At 34.8% G+C, this 12,910-nt stretch overlaps 1 protein-coding gene across 1 annotated transcript in view; it reads left to right on the forward strand.

Moving 5' to 3' along the window:
* Positions 1–2,512: 2,512 nt before the first annotated feature.
* The window catches only part of LOC135085416 (solute carrier family 2, facilitated glucose transporter member 1-like), a 34,183-nt gene continuing 23,785 nt past the window's right edge, over positions 2,513–12,910 (forward strand). Inside the window, exon 1 of the mRNA XM_063980205.1 lies at positions 2,513–2,776. Coding sequence (XP_063836275.1) covers positions 2,771–2,776 — 6 coding nt within the window. The 5' untranslated portion in view covers positions 2,513–2,770. The remainder of the gene's footprint in view (positions 2,777–12,910) is intronic.

A 12,910-nucleotide genomic window follows, 5' to 3' on the forward strand; every position in this document is an offset into this window, starting at 1 on the left:
TATCCGAAATACGTTTGGCGTTTGGTTTAGACTTCAGCCTACTCCATAGAGTTATTAACCAACTCTATGGCCTACTCAGCCTTGCTCGTAAATCCGCCACTCAATCGGAGATCAGAGCCCCGATTACGGTAACTTTTAACGTCAACAATCCAGACACGCTTCTCGATTCTGCGATACGATTGGTTGTTCAACAGCGTACGTCAGCTGTTTTGACCAATCATATCGTAGAATCGAGAAGCGTGCCTGGATTGTTGACGTTAAAAGTTACCGTAATCGGGGCTCAGGACAAGGGTACCGGGGACCAACTCAGTGCGCGAGTCCAAATCGCACTTGGCCGGTTTTTATAAAAGGCAATTTTTTTGTAAATTATAAATAGGTAAATTGAAAAAATCGAGTTGACTAAAGGCGGGAATCGAACCCACGACCTTTCGCTTGGCGGGTTGAGCTTACTTAGACATTGGATGCAATTATTTTTTTTCAAGTTACTTATTTATTTACAAGTTAGTTTGAGATGGAACTCTAATTAAATAATTATTTAAAGCTAATTTTTTATCTTAAAACTGTAACGTAGAGCCGTTAAAAACAACTGTGACTCGGCAACTAGGTACATACTTAGGTAATAAATTACATACCTAAGTCTATAAACTGTAACAACAAACGCAAACAACGACGCAAGCCGATAAAAAGACTCCACATTCTCTGCGAAAGAATTTCCAAGTGTAAACAAGATTCAATGTCTTCCACACATCAGCCAGAATACACAGAGCTGTCTTGGTGTAAGTAAGTAGAAAAGTATATTTGCCCCAATATGATAGGTATAAGGTTAAGTTTAAGCTGGGTTACACCATCTACATTCTTTCTTCTTAATTCTTTTTCTTCTTGTCGTGTCGACCAGGGATGTTATGGATATCCGTAACCGTAACCGAAACTTCCGGATATCCGAAATAAAAAAATATCCGTAACCGTAACCGATTCTAAGTTTCGGATGTAGCAGCTTTTTTTGGATAGCATTATTTAAAGGCATAATAGCCTGATTTACCCTTAATGCCGTAGCAATTTTTTTTTACTTTTTATTCGATGAAAAGTGTGCGGCTATGAATGAACCGTGTTGGACAACTATTGCAAATTGCATTCTAAAACACAGATATCCGTAACCGTAACCGAAACTTTCGGATATCCGAAATAAAAAAATATCCGTAACTGAAACCGGCATAATATTAATCCTATATCCGTAAACGTACCTATCCATAACCAAAACTACATATCCATAACATCCCTAGTGTCGACAACAAACCTACACGCCCAAAACTCCGCCACAAGAGTGGCGTTGTCAGTAGCCTTCATTAAATCTTCCTGCGTGCAATTATTTGGGCACGCAGGGCACATTACCCGGCAGACACTGGTGACTGAGTTTGTTGCGGCGCTTCTTCTCCCAAATGTTGGTCACCACAATAGTCCAGCGGCGCCGGAGCCGGGTTCGAACCCGCGTTCCTTGATTCTCGGCCAATCCGACACCTACTTACACCAAAATGACATTAAGTGAGGCCTATGTACTCGAGGTAGGCCGACGACCTCATATAGGTAGCAGGAAGGCGCTGGATGCAGGCCGCTATCAACCAGGCGATGTGGAAATCAGCCGTGGGCGTCCTGTTGCTGAAATGATACGTGATATTTCTGATTAATTTCGTTGCGGGTCCAATGACAGTTTAACTTTCCCCCGGGACAAACTTGCCTTCACTGGTTGGGTTATTGGCGGTCAAGCTGTAGATCCTGGCTACACAGGAGTTGCAGCGGTGCGAACGAGAGGTGGGAATAGTCCCGTATATTAGGTACGTGATAGCGGAGACCAAGTTATAATGGCCTTTCACGCACACGGCGCTTGACGTCACGGCGAGCCCCACACACACCTCCGTGGTAGTTCACAATTCAGCGATTAAAGCGCTGCAAAAAATTATAATTTTAATACATCATTTTGACCCTTAATATCAGTGGTTTCCCTACTTTAAATAAATAAAAATGACCACATTTCTGAAGCTTTAGTTAGAATTTAAGAACCTTGGACGGAACTTTCAACAGTTTCAACTTTTATTTATCGTAATTTGTTTTGTAGTAAGTAGGCGCTTGCTTAGCTTAAAAAAAGCTACAGTCCGTATCCTTAACAATAAAAAATTAAATTAAATGTTGACCGGGTCCGGAAGTGAGAATTTGTCTAACTTTCGGTCATGTTTAGGTATTGTCAAATATTTCTTTCACTTATCAAACTTATCCAACCATGTATTTTATCAAGGTTTCTATAATAATGTGGCAATTTAGATGCTATTTCATCAGCCTAAGTCGATTTTCCGATTATCTACGTAAAACCGTGGTTTTATGGAAATAAATAAATAAACCCACATAGCGCTTCAGCGCTGCATTAGCAAACATACAACCTCGGTCGAATACCGGTTTCACAATGACGTCACCACACGCTAGCCATACTACCACGCGTCACCGCGCGTTTAAAATTCGAACCATTTCGAAATTCGTTCCAAGGCGAGCGGTCGCGCGTTGCCCGGAAGCCCGTAACTTTTTTTCGTAAAAAAAACATGAATGAACAAACTACACGTGCCAAATGAACTACTTTTAATTTAGAATCGTGATTCATAAACTTTTTGCCGGCTGTTGTGAGTTTTGTAAACGTTGTTTGTGTTGCGCAAGCTTAAAGTTTGTGGGAAGCTGCCAAGGAGCTTTTGTTTGGGTTCACCGAAATAACTGGACTTCGCCTGACAGGATGGGAGTAATTTTTTTGTTTTTTGTTGCCGTGTGGTGGCCAGTGGCCTTTCACCACATACCAAGCATTAAAACTACCATAGAGTTTTAATATAGGTACTCACTAAAATAGAGTTTTATATTTATTTATTTTACTAGCGGCCGCCCGCGACTTCGTACGCGTGGATCCCCTTTTACCCCCTTCATTTCTTCATTTCGCGGTTTAGATCTTTTCATACAAATGTTTTTTCCCGCTAACTCCCGTTCCCGTGGGAATTTTGCAATATCCTGTTATAACTAAGCTTTAAGTTTATTAAGATAGTTACCTGCATGCCAAATTTCAAGCGTCTGACTTAAACGGTTTAGATTTTTTCATACAAATGTTTTTTCCCACAACTCCCGTTCCCGTGGGAATTTTGCAATATCCTGTTGCCAAAATACCTGCATGCCAAATTTCAAGCGTCTAACTTAAGCGGTTTAGATTTTTCATACAAAAGGATTTTCCCGCTAATTCCCGTTCCCGTTGGAATTTCTAAGTATCCTATAACCTGCACAGGAGTACGAAGAATAATTGTGCCAAGTTTCGTTAAAATCCGTAGAGTAGTTTTTGTTTCTATAAGGAACATACAGACGGACGGACAGACAGACAGACAAAAAATTTACTGATTGCATTTTTGGCATCAGTATCGATCACTAATCACCCCCTGATAGTTATTTTGAAAATATATTTCATGTACAGAATTGACCTCTCTACAGATTTATTATAAGTATAGATATAGATTAAACTTTGTGTGATGATTTTGGCGCGATTTAAGCGAACTTGTGGCTTCGTTACTCGAGTAGGTACCTACTTAATTATCCTGTTACATAATGCTTGTCGATATGGTATTAATTAATGTAATGCCTACTGAATTTAAATTACCTACTTATGATAATATGTAATACTAGTTTTCCTACTTCGTTACATAGGTACAATACTTATGTAGGAATGTAACCAATTTATGTATAAAATATGAAACATTTATTACCTAGTGGCTAGTAGACATTTCATTCGGAATTTTGTGGGAATCGAACCTAAAACTAGGTACTGAATTAAAAGAGTCTAACTCTCTCCACTGCACCATGAGGTTCTGTATAATTAATATTACAGTAATCTTGCTAAAGTAATTAAAAATAATGAAGGAAACTACATTTTTATTTCTTGTTAAGCCTTTTGTAACGTACTTAAAGGTTAAAGGAAATATAATTTACTTTAATTAATTTAGTATTTTCAATACAGTAGGTAATCATAAATGGATACTAAATCGGTAATAGGTAGTAGGTAACTACCTACTTAACAAGTTATACCTACATAAAGTAGGCAGGTAGGTGTAGGTTTTACCTACTAGGTACCTCTTTAGGGGTGGAGTTTCGTAAAATTCATTCTTAGCGGGTGTCTACGCTCTATAACAGTCTTTCCCAAAGTGGGCGATAACGCCCCCTTGTGGGCGCTGCAGGCTTCGGTAAGAGACCCAGAAAAAAATCGGGACGTGTAGAGGCTTGGGAGGCGTCATCTACTAGGAGGACTCTTAGACACCGACTGAGCTCGACTCTTGACTACAAAAATGGGGGGCGCTAAAAATAATTTATTCTCAAAGTGGGCAGTAGACTAAATAAGTTTGGGAACCACTGCTCTACATATAATAAGGAACCTGCCTGCAGTGCCTGCCTTTCAAGTTTGTACTTTTGTAGGTGTTAGTTTCTGAGATTTCGTGATTTAATCAGTGAGTGGTATTTTTCGCTTTTATAAAATATAGAGTTGATTGGCCAGGATTTTGATGTTGATCTCATTGTAAAAGTTGTTCACATTGACGGCCTACTTTATATTCACGATTTAATATAACTCGGAATGAATAAAATCTGCTTTATTCGCAAAGAGAAACCAGAAATTAATGTAAAATTTATCAATCCCATGAGAGGATTAGATTAAAATGAAGTGAGAACTCCTCCTATCCCAAGTAACATTTTACTCCATTTAAGAGTTCACATTTAGTTCCAATGTGTACTTAAAGCATTAGTACAGTTCACTCGTGATGTATAAGCTGTATTATTGCAATTAATTACACCTATACCTGTCTAAGGGACTTATAGGAGTGTAGACTAGTGTAGAGTTATACTTTTATACGATTGTTGGTGTTATAATACTCTAACAACTATCCTTTAGTCAGCCATCTGACTAAGAGCATTATAGGAGGGTAGAGATACGGCAACCGCTGTTTAACGGCCTACTTGTACGATGTTATAGAGCTAGCATTTTAATAGAACACACGTGGTCATTTATAAAGCCAAAGGCTGTTATGTTTACTTGTTTTAGACTGTTATACAGCTAGTAGCTGTAGTAGGACTTGTTTGTGATAATTAAAATGGGTGTGTAATGTATGATATAACTACATATCATATAATACTTAGAGGATATAACATCAAATTATATAAAATCATTTAATATAATAATTATTTACTATAATAAACGAATAATATAATTTTAAAACGAATAATTTTAAGACAAATAACTTTTAACTGATATAAAATGGTTTGATATAATGAATATTTTCTATAAAACTTACAATGTATAAAATTTAAAACAAATAACATTCAAATCATATAAAAATAAAGTGTCGAACAATCAAATGAGATAAAATTCTTTTCCTATAAAACTTAAATCATATAACAATAATAATTGTTATAATAAGCATTGCATGCAGCAAGCAAGCAAGCAAACGAGCAAGCAAGCAAGCGAGCAAGCAAGCTAGCATGCAGGCAAGCAAGCAGGCAAGCAAGCTAGCAAGCAAGCAAGCAGGCAAGCAAGCAAGCAAGCAAGCAAGCAAGCAAGCAGGCAAGCAAGCAAGCAGGAAAGCAAGCAAGCAAGCAGGCAAGCAAGCAGGCAGGCATGCAGCATGCAAATTTGACTAAAAACTTGAGACTTCTGTCACGGCTCCGGCACTGCGGGGCTCTGGCTAGGGTTGCCAACCGTACTATAATATATCGATACCTCTGGGCTCAAAGGTCGTAAAGGACAAAATACCGAAAATGAGTTTTTTATACAGTTGTACTCAGAATTTAATTATCTATCGATCTGTATATTTAGTTTGCCGAAATTCTCAAAAAAAGTGCCTTTACGACCCATCATATTTGATAAGCTAAACAGAATTCATCGTGAAAATTGGGACGTAAATACCATTTGAGTTTTTAGTACAGTTAGCATGGTAGTAAAGAACAAGTAAACACAAATTTTTGGGCGTATAATGTACATGTAGTATAATCTATTGTCCTATACAACCCAAATTTTCATACCAAAGTCTAAATAATTTGTCCTTTACGCCCTTAGATTATCTAAATAAATATTTTAAAAATCTACAAAGAGAGGATATTAAAACAACTGAGTAGGTACATTTTATAGACGTTTCTTATTGTATTTAAGTATGTGCGTTTAGAACAAACGAAAGAACTAAAAAATCATCAAAAATATGTAATAAAACTATTTTAGAGTGTAACGTTTATGTGATTTGTAACATTAAAAAATAATGACATCTATCCACATCGGGTAAAGTAATGATGCTTTTTATTATTTCTCATATTTGACGAAACTAGGTATTTGTCAGGTATAAGATAATTAAAAGATGATTTAACAAAATGAAAACATGCTATAAAATAACGTATTGTCTAATGAAGTTAGGATAGTCATCAAAAAAATTTGAAAAATGAAAAAGCTAGATAAGAAAAAGAAGTCACCTTACTGTAGTATCATAAGGTGTCATTATTACCCGACTGCAGAAGGAGGGTTATGTTTTTTCGAGTGTATGTATGTTTTGTATGCATAAATCATACTAATGTTAATTAGCCTATTAGGCTAGTTGCCTAAAAAAAATTTTTTAGTCCGTAATGTTTAATATCAAAAAATATTGGACACGTATAATTTTATTTGTCAATCTAACAAATAATTACATAGTTATGGTGCGTTGAAGTTGCGCACGACGTCACAACGTGCGGCATTTTTAAGCAAGCGTTGACGTCACGGGCCTCTTCTTATGAACTTTGGGGCGCTTTATCTCTTTAAATTTTCATTAGTTTGAAAAAGTGAAAAATACGAGTAGAGTATTTTTTGATAAGTTAACTGACGGACTAATTAAAACTCTTGCTTTTTGACCCAGGCAACATCCCCATTGTTTTTAATTATTTGCTAGTAATTTTGACTAACGTTCTTTTGAGTATTGACTGTAACAATTATAATAAATAAGTATAGTTTCTAAAGTTATTTGGATCAGCTAATAAAGTATAACTAGTAGGAAAAATATTTACGCTTAACATGGGAAAATATGTATAGTGTCAGTTTAGACTTAATGTACTAAAAAGCGTGAATGCACTTTTTTTCAAAGTTATATTTTTACATTATAAATAATTGGCTTTTAAAAACTGTAATAGGTAAGAGTATAGTAAGTGGATGTATTTTACTGGAATGAAAAACTTCCTACATGTAAACTTACTTACCTAACATTTTGTACCAAGTACAATGACATAATTTCAAGCTATTATGATTAACAACGTTTATTCTATTTAGAATTGAGAACAATCATAGTTTGGTTTTCGTTTGTCCTTATAATTCTATCCTATCTGCAGTATCATAAGGTCAACTGGTTGACAGACTGCCTTAAAGAATTAATTCCGCCATTTGTAGTTTTTCAAAACAATAATAATGATTAAATAAATTAATTAAATTAAATTGGTTTCGGCTTTTCGTGTAAAGTAGACATTATTATGAAGTTTTATTTAAAAACGTCATAATATTTATTTTCTAAAATCGCTCTTATATCGGAAATGGTATCTATTCTAGTTCGAAGATATCGAAATTTCTGCTTGCTTAAATAATAGTTTCATAAATTGTGTGCATTAAATTTTGAAGCCACGAAAAATCATTTTATTTCATTTAAAATACCATAATTCATTAAAAATATGTGAAGAAATGGTATATTACATATCAAATACCATAAAACATTAAATATTTAAGCTAAATTATCAATTTGCCCTTGCAAAATACCTTACCTGGGTGTTCCGTTACGACCTGTGAAAACCTATAAAACTATGTAAATTGTCCATTATTACCTTGATTTTGTAGTTTTGTAAAATAAAAATAGACTTACGCCCTAAGTAACTTGCCTAGGACGAATATTTGAGGGGCGTAAAGGTCTTTTTATTGTAATTTTAAGGGCGTAAAGGAAATCTATCTCAGTAAATACTGCCCTAGTCCAGTTTTTCAATACCTCTTCGGAAAATGCTGTGAATTCTAAGTACTTTCTTTTTAGATCATATTTTAATAGCTCAAAAAACAAAAAAGTTATTGTCGAATAAAAAAATAAAAAATCGTTTTTTGCTTCTCCTGAAAAGTCGTACTTTGTCCTTTACGACCTTTGAGCCCAGAGGTATCGATATAGTATTGTACTATATTTCGGGTCTGCGTACTATATACTGTTGGAAAAATATATAGTACGCAAAAATACTATATTTTCAACACCGACAAATCTAACAAACAAATCCTTCATTTAAAAAAAATAAGAACGCGCCTTTAAAGTAACTTTTAACTGTTAAGATGGCTAAGTCATATAACCTATTGCGCACGTACCATTTCCTTTGATGAGGTCCGTGAACATACCCGATAGGCGATAGCGTGTATCCGAACGCTTGCGTAACGAACTTCATCATTTCAGCCATAGGACGTCCACTGCTGAACATAGGCCTCCCCCAATGCTTTCCATGTTGATCGATTGGTAGCGGCCTGCGTCCAGCGCTTCCCTGCTACCTTTACGATGTCGTCGGTCCACCTTGTAGGTGGACGTCCCACGCTGCGTTTTCCGGTACGCGGCCTCCATTCCAGAACCTTTCCGCCCCATCGCACGTAACGAACTGGTCAATGTCAAATTGACAACGTACATTTTATCGTCGTCAAACGATATTTTGGTCTGCTTTATTTATCGGCAGAATCGTTTTCAACTAGATGTTGTTATTTCTTTTGGTGGTTAAGTGGTAGTGATAACGAAAGTGCGTCAAATTCTATTGCGCCGCTAACGCCGATTAAAAAACGAAAAATACCAAATAGACTCCAAATAAAATAAACCGGAGTGGGAAAGAGAGTATCTGGATTACTGAAGATCCCCAAAATATACAGTGCGAGTCACGATAAAGTGCACATATGAAAATATGTGAAACTAGACCTATTTTTTTCAAGAAAAAAGAGGTCAAAATTTTTTTGAGATTTTTTTAAATTTTTTATAGAATTTTTTTTTCTTCCAATTACTAATAGCAGCACATTGGCACAAAGAAAACGTAATAGCTTTTAAACTAAGAGGTATATCCTGATAAAATAAAAACAATAATAATGCTAAATAACAAGCGATACTAATATAATACATAAAATACCCAGAAAATGCCAACAAATAATAAAAAAATATACTTTTTGAAAAAAAATCTGCTTTTAAATTCGTGTTTTTTTGGTTATTTGATCAATTTCTCCAAAAAATGCCCCTATAACAGGTGGTTTTTATTGCTTTGTATTATTCTCTATCGTATTACTTTTGTAAAACTAAAAATTGCATGTCTCTATCCTTATCACAACATATTATGTAATTTTAAAATCGGCACTAGAACAACGTAAAAAAGATATTTTTTTTGGTTACAAAACAAAAAAAATGTTGCAATCATTAGAAGCAAAATCCCCCCCACAGAAAGTTATGGAATTCAAAAGGTTTTTTTGCTATTTCTTGATAAATGTTTAGACTATCTTAATAAATGGTTTGATTTCAGTTTCAAGCAATTGGTTATTTAAAATCCAAAAATTAAATTTAAAAAAGGAGGTTTCATTTAATGACTTTGAGACAATATCTACTAAATTTACAAGAAAAATTAAGTATCAAAATGGACGACCTATACTCTGAAATAACGATATTGAATGAAATCTTTGCTAAATTAAAAGACTGTAGTGACTTTACTGACAAAACTACAGGCCAATAATGGCAGCATATTTTAAAAAATACTGAAAATGACACCAAATTTATTTGAAGTAATTTCATTCCTGCTCTCTATTCCCGCCACTTCGGCATTTACAGAAAGGATATTTTCGGTTATGAATTCGAAGTGGCGAGAAGAAAGAAACAGAAGTAGTGTAATTAATAAAAAATGAGCTTTTAATTTATATTAATTTAAAAATTGAATGTGACAAAGCATAATTATGTATTTTAAACAAAAAACTGTTACACAGCGCAAGAACTGCAAATATTTTTTGTTAAAAAATAATTAAAAAATATATATTTGTCTATTTTTTTGTTTTTCCCATAAAATACTATATTTTTTTTAAATGTACTATATTTTTTTACACCTTATTTTGGAAAATACTATATTTCGCTGATGAAATGTTGGCAACCCTAGCTCTGGCGGTCCCTCGCGTGCTAATCGTCGCAGATGGCTTTCGCTCGACACCGCGTCTTCGGCTTGCTGGCCGGCTTCGCCGGCCAGCCTCAGCCGCGGCGCCTCGCTTCCAGCCACCTGCTCCTCAGCCCGCGGGCCGCCTCGCCCCTCCGTGCCTACGCGCTTCTAAATTACACTCTAGGGGTAGGGCAGACAAGACTACGTGGAGTCGGTTTTACGGCGATTCGTTTTTGTCACTAAAGTCATTTATAAGTCAAGCTAAAGAAGAACATACTAAAAGTTATATCTATCAGAAATTATATCAATTAAAGAGTATACCAAATAGTCGTTATAACAAATAATATTTATTTTATGTAATGGTTATATGAAATATTATTTATATCAAACAAAATTACATCAAATGAGTCTTAGAATAAGTAAGGTTTATATCAAATGTCTTTATGCGTTTTGATTGGTATCTGAAATGACATTATTAGAAATGATTTATTATATGAAGTAAACATTATATGTTAAAAAATTATATCAAGTGTTATTATAACATACGTTTATTATACAATATGAACGTTATTGAAATGAATTTATATCATATAAACTTATATAAACTGTCACGCACCCAATTAAAATAACCTTTTTTTACTATCTGTACAAAAGTGTTTCAATGGTTCGCATGTACACTGTAGGCTGTTAAAAGGACTATATGTGTTGTCCATTAACATCAATAGCAGTTTATTTGTCCACAAGTACTACTCTTATTTGCTTTAAGCTGAACACGAATGTGAATGTGATATTCTATTACACATTTCCCCAAGCCTGTTTTTAGTTGTTCATGGTGGTTCTGTACATGATGCAGAGGAAAATATTATGCCTGAACCTGAAATTTCCCTTCAAAATATACCAGATATCAGAGTGTGATGATTGCAGTTCTTGTGATAGTGAATACCATTTTGATTTGGACAATTATTTAACCTTTCGCAACAAAAAATAAGAACATGGGCTATTGAAAATCGTATTCCTCATTCCGCTTTGAATAAATTGTCAAGCATAATAAACGAATTTAAACCGGGAACACTACCGTCTGATGCTTTAGGTATTCATACTTGACTATTAGTACCTGGGCTAGGCGATTTAACGGACATTAATATTTTTTATTGCGGATCTCTAAAATTTCAGTATTTGAAAGAATTAAAGATACACAATTGACCTGAACTAGGTACATCTTAAAGCTGTACATAAGTTTACATTAGAATAAATTTATAGACATTAGCGCTGTAGTGGTACAAATGTGGAACTTCATATAGATAACAGCATTCTAACAGAACACATGTGAACCTAATATACGCTCACCGCATTAAATTGGAGTTATAACAGTTCACATAGCCGTATTTCATTTCCACCATTTTGTTCTACATAACCTAAAATATTTACCAAAATTAATGCAGATTTATCACAAAATTCGCAGATAGAGCGATTGAGTTTTGGTTTCATGTTATAATTAATTACCGTAATATAATTATAATGCCAATCCAATATCAAAAACTAAAAATTGTAGATTTCCTCTCAGCCAGTTTTAAATATTTTAAAATGAATATCGCGTTTTTACAGAGGCGCGTAAATATTTTAGCTGTAAATATGTATACATTTCACGATAAAGTTGCATTCCCAATGGCATTAACATTATTAAGTATTTAAAACCCGTGTTATTATTTGCATAAATGATTATCCGCCCGAGTTGTTTCCCTCTTGGCACTCACGTACAAATACCAAACTAATATTAAAATGTGGAAATAATTTAAGACACACGTGAACTTTAGGTAGCATTGGAGTACTTTTGTCGGACTTTATAACTTTGAAAGCTGTGCATTTAGCCACTTGTTACTCTTTATTGTCCTCACGTACGTTGTATGGTTCACACTGCGTCCCATATAGTGCCGTAAGTCAGCCTTAAGTACGATGTTACTACTTAAACTGCTATTATAATGCTATTATACTGCTAATGTACAGCCATAGTGAACTTAAAGCTGTCTAATTTGTGCCCAAACTGGTTCTATAAAAGCATTATAGCAAGCTATACAGCTCGTATACAGCTGACATACACAGCTTGTGGAGTACATGTGAACGACTATTGAACTCTTAAATGGAGTAAAATGTTACTTGGGATGTTCTTCTGATTAATTTCGTTGCGGGTGCAATGACAGTTTAACTTTCCCCTGGGACAGACTTGACCTTCACTGGTTGGGTTATTGGCGGTCAAGCTATACAGGGTGGAAACGATAAGTGATCTCACTCGATTATTTCTAAACTATACAAGATATCGAAAAATTGATTACTGATCCTAAAAGTGCTTGACGAGCTCTTTCAAACGGTACCAATAATATTACCAACCAATAATATGTTACAGAATAAACTGGAACTATCCGAAAATTCAATGTTTCCAGCTTCCATACATTTGGTAAAGTTACATAATATTAAAAACTACACAAGATATCCCAAAACTAGTTACTGATCCTAAAAGTGCTTCACGAGCTCTATCCAACGGTATCAACAATAGCTTACAGAATAAATTGGATCTATCCAAAAATTCAATGTTTCCATCTTCCTCGCATTTAGTACTATCACAGTCATGGCACTCATCTTTTGATAATATTATAGCAAGTAAAGCCTAAAACTAATGTTTTCCACAAATAATTTTAAACAAGATGCAAGTTACGAG

The sequence above is a fragment of the Ostrinia nubilalis genome, chromosome 28 (assembly GCF_963855985.1).
Source record: "Ostrinia nubilalis chromosome 28, ilOstNubi1.1, whole genome shotgun sequence".
Taxonomy (NCBI): domain Eukaryota; kingdom Metazoa; phylum Arthropoda; class Insecta; order Lepidoptera; family Crambidae; genus Ostrinia; species Ostrinia nubilalis.